A 13,449-nucleotide genomic window follows, 5' to 3' on the forward strand; every position below is an offset into this window, starting at 1 on the left:
AGACAATGTAAAGATTGGACGCTATATCATATAGGTACACATAAGAAAGGAAAATAAATCAAGCAAACTGTGCACAAGAAAAGCTGATTTGTTGTAGCTGCTGTCCGTGGTAAGTAAGTATTAAAATATATGGGGCATTTCTGTCCCCGGGCTTTACAAGAAGAGAGACCCCAGTGTGTAACTGACCACACACTTACAAACCTACAAACATATTCACACTAAGAAATACAGTATATGTTCTTTCACTGTTCCTATATAATCATAAGGGGGCCTCGACAAAATGATTGTTTGGAAACCACTACCTCACGACGGACTCTGACCTCCTGGACGGACTCACCCTCGCTCAGACCCATGTGGATGCTCCAGTAGTTCTGCAGACACTGCACCTCCTTCTTCATGCCTCTCTTGCAGCGGCAGTCGTAGAGCGGAGAGTCCTGCAGCACCTCCAGTGCCCCACGGCACTCCTTGGAGGCCAGCATGGCGCTGCGTTCCTTGCCCCCCCCGGACAGGCACTGGCGCATGATGCGGAACCTCGAGCTGCACTGGCTGTTCTGGTTGCACAGTTCGGAGGCTCTGACACAGTCCAGAGGTTCCTCCCGGCCGGGGGACAGCTCAGAGTCACACTCGCACACGTCTGGAGGAAAGAGAAGGATCAGGGAGTGAGATGATGTTCATCAGGCGCAAAGCAGTCCACATCTTCTACTCCAAGTACTTTATTCATCTAACAAACAGTCACATCGTAAGAACATCATCAAGTCATCTGTCATCTCCATTGTCTCCATTATCTTCTGAGGACTCAGAAGATACCTTTATTTTGAAGAAAACCTTCTCCTTTAAATTCCTGGTTCAATGTGACATTCAGTTACGTTAAGGTAAAAGGAGGTGCAGGAGAATAAAAGGTTTTAGTGTAAGAGATGTTTCTAGATCAACAAGTCACAGAACACAATGAATCCAGTTACCAATAAGAGAAGACAATCCCAGAACATCGAGGAGCAGAGGAATATTCCTGAGGCCCACATCCCACACTGAAGAGTTCAATCATCCTCTTTGTAATTATTCCACATAAACATAGGAGATCTCATAGAACATGTGGAACCTACAGTCATCCACAAGACATGGCGTGTTCCACGCTAAGCTGCTGCTTGTTCTTAAATGAGTGACTGATGATTGAAATCATTGAGAACCTGTAAAATAACAGAGAACCTGAGATAGAACATAGAACCTAAAATATAACCTAGGATAGATCCTGTAATAGAAACACAACTTGCAAAAAAACCTGCCATGGAACCTAGAAAACAGAGAGAACCTGATATAGAACCTGAAAGAGAACCTACAACTTATGATAGAACCTGATATAGAACCAGAAATATAACCTGTTTTAAATAACCTAGAACCTCAGAGAGAACGTAATCTGAGATAAAACTTAGAACCCTTGATAGAACCTGATGTAGAACATAAGATAGATCCTGTAATAGAAAAAGAAATTGGAATCTTTAATATAACTTGTAATATAACCTAGAACCCAAGAAAAAGAAATATAGAACCTGAGAGAACATAGAACAATATAACCTGTATTATAACCTAGAACCTGAGATAGAACCTCCATCAGGTTAATAAAGCAATATTTTATCAGCCGCTTTGTTTGATCACACTTCTGCTGCGTCATCACTCTCATGATTTCACAACAACAGTTGTGTTTCCAAGACTGGAACAAACGGTTCTTTAGATGACTGGTTTCAGGATCAGAGACCAGACCAGCAACACGGACCAACTCCATAGATCAGCACCACGGATCCTCATCACGGACCAGCATCACAGATCATTACCACCTACCAGCACTAGATCAGCACCAGAGTCCAGTCCAGACCAGCACAATGAACAAGCACCACCGCTCATTACCATGGATCAGGATCATAGATCAACAACCAGGAACACAGACCAGGTCCACACACCAGACCAGTAAGGAGAAGAGCTCATGACATGCTTTGAATGACAGCTCACTCATTAACAAAAAAGGACACAGGAAGAAATAATTTAGGGAAAATAAAATAATCAGAATGGCCTGCAAATATCTTACAATTATAATGATTTAAAATAAAGTTAAAAATAAACATACCATCATCACATTATATATTCAATTGTTTCATCCTCAGCTGAGAAAGCTGATAAATATATTATTCATATTTTATATGTTTGAAATAGTTAATCAACAACAATAGAAAGTATTGTCCTCAGAAACATTGATGATGTCACGCTTAGATCGTAATATCAGTTATGTTATAATAATAATACATTATGAACCCTAACACGTGACACAGTAACACACCCACAAACACACACTTCTTCACTTGGTATGAACCGTGTGACCGGGAGCATCGGTGTGTGTGTGCGTGTGCGTGTGTGCGTGTGCATGTGTGCGTGCGTGCGTGTGCGTGCAGTTGGTAGTTTGAGGCAGAATTACTCACCCAACAGAAACAGCACCATGACGGCATTAATGAGGATCATGACGAGTTCTAAAGGCTGAACAGAACCTCCGGTCCTGGTTCACCTGGGTCTGTGTCTCTCCGTGTCTCTGTCTCTGTCTGTGTCTCTCCGTGTCTCTCCGTGTCTCTGTCTCTGTCTGTGTCTCTCCGTGTCTCTCCGTGTCTCTGTCTCTCTCTGTCTGTGTCTCTCCGTGTCTCTCCGTGTCTCTGTCTCTGTCTGTGTCTCTCCGTGTCTCTCCGTGTCTCTGTCTCTCTCTGTCTGTGTCTCTCTGTGTCTCTCCGTGTCTCTGTCTCTGTCTGTGTCTCTCCGTGTCTCTGTCTGTCTCCCGGTGACGGTCCGCGGTGTTACCGGAGGAGTCAGTCCGGGGCTCGGTGGCTGTAAACCGGCGGAATTCGGGAGCTCGTGCTTTCTCCGCCCATCGGCGCTACTCCAACTTTCGCCGGTGCCCAGTGGGCGCGCGGTCGCTCCTCGTGGACATCAAAAACAATACTAATAACAACAACAATAAATCCCGCCGTCACAGTGACGTAGTCCTTAAAGAAGCGTCCTGATGCGCAAAGGCTCGCGCGTCTCTTTCCTTAAGCTTCATCCGATGCCTCGTGCGTCGCTGGCGTCTCCTTATAGTCTCTCTCTCTCTCTCTCTGTGTCTCTCTCTCTCTCTCTCTCTCTCTCTCTCTCTCTCTCTCTCTCTCTCTCTCTCTCTCTCTCTCTCTCTCTCTCTCTCTGAGCGGAAGGAGTGCTGAGTGTGCGGAGCGTGAGGTGAATTGTTTGGATGTGTTTCCTATCTGTTATCTCGTGTGTTTTTCGGCGTGGTTTCTGGTGTGCGTTGTGGGGTGAATGCGTGTTGGTGTGTACGTGTGACTTTTCTTTCTTTTTATGTGTTTTTGTCTGCGTTTGTAGCCGGTCGGCATGTCGGACCTCACGGGGCTGACGCGGAAGCACGGCGTGAAGCTCGCGCCGGGCTTCGCGTGCTCCGTGGAGGACTGCGGTCTGGCCGTGGGGGGGTTGGTTGGGCACGGGAGTGTGAAGTCCGCCGCGTGGATGAACCGCGCGGTGGTCATTTTTGTAGATAGCGTGGAGAAGGCGCGCGAGGTGGTGGCGAGCGGCGTGGTGGTCCGCGGGGCGCACGTGCCCGTTCTTCCGCTCGCGGTGCCGGCCGTCAGGGTGACGGTGGCGAACGTTCCGCCGTTCGTCCCTGACGGAGTGCTGCTGGAGGAGCTGGCCAAACATGGGAAGGTGGTGTCCCCGCTTAAAAAGCTGTCCTCGGGGTGCAAGTCGCCTTTAATGAGGCACGTGGTGTCTCACAGGAGACAACTCCACATGGTCCTCACCAAACCCCAGGCCCTCGACCTGGTGATTAAGGCGAGGATCGAGGGGTTTGACTACGCCATGTTCGCCACATCGGACGATGGGAGGTGTTTCCGTTGCGGCGGAGAGGGACACCTGGCGAGGGGTTGCCCGGAGAGGAACCCCTCGTCCGCTCCGCTGGATGTGGGGGCGAGTGTGGGAGGGGGTGAGGCCGAGCCGGTCGGTCAGGTGGATGAGGGGGTGACAGTAGGGACGGGTGAGGGGGTGAGTGTGGCGATAGGTGAAGCCCAACCGGTCGCTGAGGGGGTAAGTGTGGCAACGGGTGAGGGTCAGCCTGTCGGTCAGGTGGGTGAGGGAGTGACTGTGGGGATGGGTGAGGGGGTGAGTGTGGGATTGGGTGAGGGCCAGCCGGGCGACCAGGTGGGTGAGGGGGAGACTGTGGGATTGGGTGAGAGCCAGCCGGTCGGTCAGGTGGGTGAGGGGTCAGAGGGGATGGGTGAGGGGGTGAGTGTGGGATTGGGTGAAGGCCAGCCGGGCGACCAGGTGGATGAGGGGGAGACTGTGGGATTGGGCGAGAGCCAGCCGGTCGGTCAGGTGGGTGAGGGGGTGTCTGCGGGGATGGGTGAGGGGGTCAGTGTGGGATTGGGTGAAGGCCAGCCGGGCGACCAGGTGGATGAGGGGGAGACTGTGGGATTGGGCGAGAGCCAGCCGGTCGGTCAGGTGGGTGAGGGGTCAGAGGGGATGAATGTCGGAGTGGATGGGGGGTTGAATGTAGCCCAGCGGGCAGGTGTGTGTGACCGAGTGAAAGAGGGGATGGGGGCACTTGGTAGTGGGGGAGCTGTTCGAGGTGGAACCTCGGACAGCGAGGAATATATGGAAGAGGGGGGGGTGGACTTTAAGGCCCCCCGCCTGAAGAGGAAGACGAGGGCCAACAGGGGAGGCTCTCGGGCAAAAAGAGGGGGGCGCAGAGGAAAGGTGGGAGGTGTGGAGTCAGGGTCCTCTTCAGGGTGGGCCTCTGAAGACAGCGTCTCCTCAGGGGGGACGGTCACCAGCAGGCACGGGGTGGGGCAGATGAAAGCGTTCCTGCAGACCACCAAGAACCAGAGAGGAGTGGAGCTGGAGGACTACTTCTCCGACTTGGAGAAGTTTGCGCGCTCCGTTCGACATGGCTGCACGAAAAAGGGTGGGGCAGACTACACCCAGCAGGAGGTTTTCCGACTAAGGAAGATCAACCTCAAGATCACCAGGGATGGAGGAAATGTGGCTGAGTGAGGCGTCTGACCGGCGGAGGAGGATCCTGAGCAAGAAGACGGGCAAATGAGATGAAATGATTGTAATTGTTTTTTTTATATAAAATAAAGGTTTTTCAAAAATCAAAAAAATCTCTCTCTCTCTCTCTCTCTGTCTCTCTCTCTCTCTCTCGGTGAGTTTGTCAAAATTTATGGTGAAAACAGTAACAGGCTGTTAAATTGAAATTGGTTAAATTTAGTTTATTTGACAGTGAAACACCGTAAATATATATGCCATCACAGAAAATGATTTGGGCATTAATACATTTTATCACTGTTTATTGTACTAGAAATTTTACTCACAACAGAAATGCACCGTTATATGGAAATCATTCAATATTGTGATTTTTACATGAATTACTTCTAAAAATATATTTTGTTAGTGTTAAATATACGGACCATCATGGTGCCAATCGAGATAAAACATATCCTCGCCAGCACTGTGTTGTTTACAGTCATGCTTTGTAACGAAAACAGTTCGTCACTGTTAATTGTAAAGAACTTTTACTAAAACAGCAAAACAAAAGCAAACATCTTGTGGAAGGGTGCATCTTGACTTGTGGGGGGAAGCAAACAATATTTTCCTGGTGAAATCTTCCCATATGTCACGGAAACACAAGGATTATGCAGACAGCACTATTAGGGACATATAATAATTTAATTTAATACAGCAACCTTTCAGACATGGCATTCAAACTCAAGTGGTTGGGGACTTGAATGGGAACAACTTTTTGGGTAACCAGGAAAATGGTACGATTTGAGAATTTTAAATGCCAAAAGCAAGCAGTTTCTTTTACTTTTAAAGATGATTCTTGTCACTCCCGTTCCCTTACTCTCTCATTCAGGTATGATAATAACTATGTTATACTTAATGTTCACTTCATCGCCCTGTTTGTTGTCCTACTGGTATTACCTTATGATCTGATGCAAGTTTTGTCATGGATAAAAAGTTACAACAATAAGTTGTTGTAAAGTTCAGTGTATTATAACTTAACAACGTATGGCTTTAGGGTATTCTATTTCTGTAAGCACTGTTATCATTTCATGTTTAAACATTATTGCTGATGTTGAGCACTACATAAACCTAGACTTTGCATAATCCAATGTGGGTTCTACTTGCTGGTAATACCTGTTTTGACTTCATTTAGACATGAATTATAAGCTGTTTTGTGTCATAAATCATATTTGTAGGTTACCATACTCTGTTCCCCTTTTTATATTTGTTCTGTTTAACCCTCTTTAATGTTCTGTGTCTGTTGTTATTCTTTTGGATTAGGTTTTGTGTGAACTATGTGGGAATCATATTACATTTGTGCAGTTTGTCTCGGTTTGGGTTCATGTCCTGTTTTATTTTGTAGTTTTCTGCTTCTTGTCTCTCTGAGTAACTTCACTTCCTGCCTTGTCATGATTGTTTCCACCTGTGTCCAATCACCTGCACCTCCCTAGTGTCTTTACGCCATGTGTGTCACTTGTCACTTGTCGCGTCATTGTTGAATGTCCGGTAGTCCTTGTCAGAGTGTTCCTGGTTCATGTCTGCATTTTTCCTCGCACCTCCCCTGACACAGTTATGTTATTGGTATTGTTGTTAATATTATTCTGGAGTGGATCATGCCCGTTCCCAGCCAACACAAGATTGATTTGGGAATCCTCAAACTAAAATTTGACTTTATTTTAACTTTCCCTTTCTTTCTGTTTGTGGGCTGCAGAGGATCATTGCAGTCCACATTGAACACTGACTGGGCAACATATGACTCCTCACGTAGAACTAGTGAAACTACCCGCTTGATCCTGAACATTATGTACACGTGAGACTCTACACCAGGTTGTGTGACCTCTTCAGTCAAGTCTGAATGATTCATTACTCTTGATCAACTCAGGGCAAAGGACTAATAATGTTTACTCATGGATTAACCTTTATGGACACATGCTGTTTCTTCAGGACGACTATCTTAATTTGCAATTGACTGTTATATTTCCTTTGTTATTTGATTAAAAGCAGAAGTTACAATTTATTCCAAACTACTTTTTTTTGCAATGATATTCTGGCAACCACAGCTGCCTGCAATATACTTTGAACTTTGTAATAAAGTAAATCTTTAGAGATACGTGGTGATCAGGCATTTAGGAGTGGGGACAAAGACTTGTACAGAGTCAAAATACAAGTTTAGCAAGGCGGTGAGAGATGCTAAACGTCTGTACTCTGAGAAACTCCAACCACAGTTCTCAGCAAGTGACTCTGCTTGTATACTTTTATCTTATTTGACTCGTATATTGCAGCAAATGCGCCTAGTCAAATTCCTCTATGTGTAACTTATGTGGCAATAAATGGCTTCTGATCCTGATTCTGAGATAGGAACCAGATGTTCTAGAGCAGCGATTCCCAAAGTGTGGGCCGCGGCCCCCTGGTGGGCCGCGAAGGTACTGCGGGTGGGTCGCAAGAGGTCATTTACAATAAATAAATAAAACGTTTTTAATTTTCAATTTTGAAAAGTTTGAAATTAATATAAAAATATGTATGATGCGGCACATTAGTTATGTGAAACATTAATTGATGAAGCACAAACAATTTAAACGAACAGATTGGTTAATGGGTTGATCCACACTGGTTGCACACGGCGCTCAAGGCCAAACACGCCAAAGCTCGTCTACGACGGCGAGATGCTGAGTGAGATACGGAGCTGCTTTCAGGGCGCGTCGGAGAAACAAAGCTGTCGTTCTCGCCGAGCCGAGACGGCGCCCTTTTCTCTACAGCAGCTGAACCATCTTAACGGGGAAAATAAGTTATTCTAAAAGCAGCCGAAGATTTAAGGCGTGGATGGCGAGGGGGGCGGCGGGAGCGGACGCATCGATCGGACCCTGAGCAGAGACTAACCTTCCGAGCAACGAAGTTCACGCTCCGCGAGCGAGCAAATACCTCGCTAAGGACTTTTGCTGGCGGATGTCTGATTTACGCGCGCGCATCAACCTGATTTGCGCTCTGGAATTCTGACAGTGATTTGCGCTGATAGACTGCAGTATCTTATGCGCCTTATTGTGCGGAAAACACGGCACATGAGTCCGGAGAAAATGGAACACAAAACACACATTGTCGGTTAATACATTTTGAATCGGTTAAATTCTTAAGGTCATTTAATCATCCCTAGTTTATGTTTTGATCAGAGTTGTGATTAAAGGTTTGGGTGGGCCGCAAAAGATTTTCACGTTTCAAAGTGGGCCGCGGCGTTCTTGAGTTTGGGAACCGCTGTTCTAGAGTCTTTTTAGATATGAACAACATTTTTTTCACTTTTAAGACTAATAGTATTTTAACCTGTCACATGATTGACATATTTTTGCACATATTTCTCTGCGTTCTACAGGAGTATAAATGTGTGAAGCAGCCGCTCCTTTCTTCCTCTCAGTTTGATGTTCATGCTCACATGTTGTTAATAATCATTCCTTCATAACATTCTGCTGAAATTACTGTCACCATGTTTCTGCAGCTGTTTGGATGTTGGGCAAAAATGACCATAGGTTAAATTGCAATGTAAGTCACTTTGGATAAAAGCATCATCTAAATGACCTGTAATGATGATATTAAAAGAGAGAGAAGGTTTGTTTGATATGGGGAGGGGAACTGATGTGTGGATGTCGTCCACTGAGTGCACATCCAGGATCAGTGAGTGTGAATCTCCGGCTGCACTGACCTCCTTCACCTTGTTACCACTGATTGAATAACAGGACGCACTAGAAGAGTTGATTATGAGTAGCACTTATTAATGAGGTAAGGTCGGAGCACACGGACGCATTGATTGGACCGTTGAGCTGTGGAGGAATAAAACAAATCAGAAGTTAGGACTGAGAGGAAGACAATCATACTTCTCTTCATCATCTAGCTCAGAGGTCTTCAACAGAGGGTCCGCGGAGGTTCTGCAGGGGGGTCGTGAAATTTTTGGTTGATACGTTTTTGTTTTTTTTCAAACAATATTTTTCCCACAAATTGAAATGTCTTCAGAATCAGAATTGTATTTATTGTCTTTAAATACACATTAACATGAATCCAACATATTGTAGCGGACGGATACATTGATGGAGATCTTTCAGCTCCCAAGCTGCTCACCGTTTCACTCACAGCTACTTTCATGCTGATACGACATCACAGGCACCGGCCAATCAGATCGCGTTTATGCTCACGTCTAAAGACCACAAAGCTCAAAAATAAACGATGAGGGACCAAACTCCGTAGAATAGGGGGTCCCTGCTCCATCTCGCCATCAGTTTGGGGGTCCTTGGCCTGAAAAACGTTGAAGACCTCTGATCTAGCAGCAGGTGGACTGAAGTACATCTGAAAGCTTTAATACCCCTGAGTCCAACAATCCAACCTTCTTCAAATCAAATCAACTGTTTCAAGCTACATGTCTTCAAAACATTTTTTAGTTTCTCCTTTCAAAGTAAAGCTTATTCTACCATTTTGCTATTCCGGAGCTAAAAGAGCTTGTTGCTGACAGTTTGACTGACGTCTAATAAAACTAAATCTCCCAATTAACGTTCACTATCTGTCCAAAAGATAATAGAGCGTCATGGCGTTTTGTCGGCAAAGATGGAATATTTCAACTTTCGCGTTTGCTGCGTTTGACGCGACTTCGCCCAAACTCGACGTGCTGAATCGCAGATTCGCGTCCCTCCAGCGTCATCTGCTGATGAGGCACCGTCTTATTTTAAGGAGCTTATAACACCATACTGCCAAGCTCCTCTTCAATACCTAAAGCTCCTAGTTCAGGTATTGCACCTTTAGCATACCACCCAGAAATCTACTAGAATGCAGGAAGTAACATCTACTTAAACCAAAATGTCCTGGGGTGGACCTTAATGTCTTTGCTTGAATTCAACCAATGTTGTCCATCTCCAGTAGGCCGCCGCTATCAACGACTTTGGGCCCCACCAGATTGCAGGGCACAACATGGCTACCGCGCCAAGTTAATTCCAATTCCCTGATATTTCACCCACCAACGCAGTAAAACTTTGGTTACTCCCGACAAAATCTCCCTCCTTTCTACACACACACAACTACACACGCTGCTGCATTCAAACAAACACTCATGTCTTTCTGTGTGAGAAATAACAACTTCTCCTCACAGAAGATACATTCTGGTCTCTTTCTTCACAAGCCGAGTGATTACTTCCTTCTGTGCTTTGGTTTCTGTTTTATGATACTTGCACAGACAGACACACAAATACACACACCTGAGGGGCGAATCAATGAGCAACATGATGTGTAATTGGGGACTTTTTTCTCCCTCTGCAAAGCAGACTGATTTGTTTTAATTTAATTTGGACTCTTTACGCTGAGATAACATTAATGAGGTTTTCTCTTAACTTTTAAACACTGCGCTTCTGTTCCTGCTTTATGTAGAGATCTATGAGGCAGGACTACCTGTCTGTCTGTCTGTCTGTCTACCTTTCAGTCTACCTGTTTCGGTCTACATGTCTACCTATCTGTTTACCTGTCTGTCGACCTATCCACCTGTCACGGTTCATGAATCCAGCGCCCCTCCTTGTCTCGGGTGTTTGTTGTGTTATGTGGGGGGGGGGGGGGGGGGGGGTGAAGTGGGCGGAGTCAGCAGCCCAGCATAATCAACAGGGCAGCTGATCACACTTTGCTGTAGCTGGTTTCGCTATAAGACTCTCACGTGTCCCTCCTCTCACTGTCAGATCGTTATTTGATGTCTCCCGTGTTCCTGGTCGCCGGATCTCTGCCTCTGGGCTCATCGTCATCATCGTCATCATCATCCTCCTCCTCCTCCTCCTCCCCGGGCTACGGGCTGACCACCCCGTCCATGCGCCACCCACCACCAGGAGGATCTCGGGCGCTTGGGGACTGCAATTATTGACTCTGACATAATAAACTCTGTTTTCACTCTCATATCTGCGTCCGCATCTTTAGGATCATGACACTACCTGTATGTCTACTTTTTAGTTTACCAGTCCACCTGTCTGTTTACCTGTCTCCCTGTATGTCTACCTGTCCCACTACCAGTCTACCTGTTGGTCTATCCACCTTTCGGTTTACCGGTCTGCCTGTCTGCCTGTCTACTTTGTCAGTTAAGGGTAGTTTGATTCATGTCTGGTGGGGGTCGTTTTCTGTTCTTTTAACCACTTAAAGTGCTTTAATATGACATGTTATTATTCACTCATAAAGATATACAAACTAGATTTATGTAAACGTGTGCAACCTCTAAAGATATATGTAAAGATTGATATAATAGAAGGGCGATAAGGCAGATCAAATCAAGAAGGGGCAGGCGGGGAATCCGTGGTCAAAAGACAGGCGAGGTCAGAACAAAAGTATATTGAGCTCACTGGGAGAACGCTGGATAACTTGGAAAACACACAGAATCTGGTAGGGAACTGGTAGGAAACTGGCGAGTGGCTGATGAGTGGATGTGCTGCAGGTGAGAACCAGGTGTGCGTAATGAGCTCATAATGTGGGATGATCTGAAATAACAAGAGTAAGAAAACATGCAGGTAAGATGAAAAAAAAGTGCGATCAACTTTGTGACATAACGACATACAACCTTACCGATATATAACCTTTGTAGGTATACATATGACATTTGTAGGTATAAAGATATATAACCTCTATAGATATACAGATATATAACCTCTGTAGATTTAAGCAATAAGTTGCCTTTATAATACGGTACCAGCGAAATTATAAATATTAAGTAAATAGCTGCCTTTTAGCACAAAATAGTTGTAGCCACCAAACATTGTGTATCTCATTTCAGTAGTCTACAGAAAAATACTCCCTGTACGTGCATGTAAACCGCATTGGGTTCATTCGATGACGTCCACCTTAATTGTCCGGTTGCAAAAGTTCACATTGCCTGAAACTGATCATTTGTGGGACTTTTTTCGGTCTTTTTTCTGCGATCGGCACCGAGCTAAAAGCTAAAATGTCAATCAGTCGCGCGAAAGCTAACCTGTTACTTTGAGTGCGCAGTGATGTGGAACGTTCGGTCAATGTGAACAGGTACTGTACATTATCGCCCAATTATAGAGCCCCCATGACTCACTCTCAACCAATCAGAACACTGGATTGCATCTACCCGTGTTATAGTATACAGATATATAACCTCTATACATATAAAGATAGGAATATTTTTTTATACAATATAATGCTAAAGGGAACATTGCTGACTGAAAACATGAATCCTCAAAAGAACATGAGCTGTTTTTGTTCTGCAACCAAAAGAATTACACATGAAACAATTAAACCTGTTTCCTTTCATCTGTGTGTGGTGCGTTCGTGTGTGCGTGGGGTGCGTCTGTGTGTGTGTATGTGTGCGCGCGGGGTGCATGCGTGTGTGTGTGCGCGCGGGGTGCGTGCATGGGTGCGTGTGTGTGTGTGTATGTGTGCGCGCGGGGTGCATGCGTGTGTGTGTGCGCGCGGGGTGCGTGCATGGGTGCGTGTGTGTGTGTGTGTGTGCGTGTGTGTGTGTGCGGGGTGGTGTGTGTGTGTGCGTGTGTGTGTGGGTGCGTGCGGGGTGGTGTGTAGGTGTGCGTGTGTGTGTGGGTGCGTGCATTGGTGCGTGTGTGTGTGTGCGCGGGGGGTGTGCATGTGTGTGCGTGTGTGCGTGCGTGTGTGTGCGCGGGGGGTGTGCATGTGTGTGTGTGTGTGCGTGTGTGTGTGCGTGTGTGCGTGTGCGTGTGTGTGTGTGTGTGTGTGCGCGGGGTGCGTGTGTGATTGAGCGAGCTTTAGTAATATACCATTGAATACCCTGACACCCGATGGTCTTCATCCTGAGGGCACATCCTCCTCTCTCAAGAACGCTCTGTCTTCATCACAGTCTGGTGAACATCTTGTTGTTTTTGTCACAGTTTTCAGGACATCCTGTTGTCGTAATTACAGTCTTTTTGACATAATTTTGTCTTGTTATGTCTGGCAGGAGGAAGCTGAAAACAGAAGAGTACATCATAATGGTCCTCCTTTGAGTAAATGTAATTCAATCCGGAGAGACTTGTTGAAATTTGAATAATGCTTTATTATAACAGGTATAATATGATATTGCAAGTTGTTTGGGGCTTGGACTCCATCCTGCCGCAGAATAGAGCCGGGGCCGGGATCTCGAGCCGAGACGAGGCACATCCCCCCCTTGGGAGTCCAGACACTGGTGGTGGTGGTAGAGCCCACGTTGCATAATTCTCCTGCTACGCCAGGTTCTGCTGTAGACTGGAGGTGTCCGGGGTGGTGGCGGGTGACCTTTGGCGGTGGTGGCGGGTGACCTTTGGGGGTGGTGGCGGGTCACCTTTGGCGGTGGTGGCGGGTCACCTTTGGCGGTGGTGGCGGGTCACCTTTGGGGGTGGTGGCGGGTCACCTTTGGGGGTGGTG

At 46.3% G+C, this 13,449-nt stretch overlaps 1 protein-coding gene across 1 annotated transcript in view; it reads right to left on the minus strand.

Annotated features, from left to right (window-relative positions):
* The window catches only part of gfra2b (GDNF family receptor alpha 2b), a 35,062-nt gene extending 31,894 nt beyond the window's left edge, over window positions 1–3,168 (minus strand). Inside the window, exons 1-2 of the mRNA XM_040198242.2 lie at window positions 2,466–3,168; window positions 338–634 (exon numbers count right to left, since the gene is read on the minus strand). Coding sequence (XP_040054176.1) covers window positions 338–634; window positions 2,466–2,505 — 337 coding nt within the window. The 5' untranslated portion in view covers window positions 2,506–3,168. The remainder of the gene's footprint in view (window positions 1–337; window positions 635–2,465) is intronic.
* Between the last annotated feature and the right edge of the window lie 10,281 nt (window positions 3,169–13,449).

This window comes from Gasterosteus aculeatus, chromosome 14 (genome assembly GCF_964276395.1).
Source record: "Gasterosteus aculeatus chromosome 14, fGasAcu3.hap1.1, whole genome shotgun sequence".
Classification (NCBI taxonomy): Eukaryota; Metazoa; Chordata; class Actinopteri; order Perciformes; family Gasterosteidae; genus Gasterosteus; species Gasterosteus aculeatus.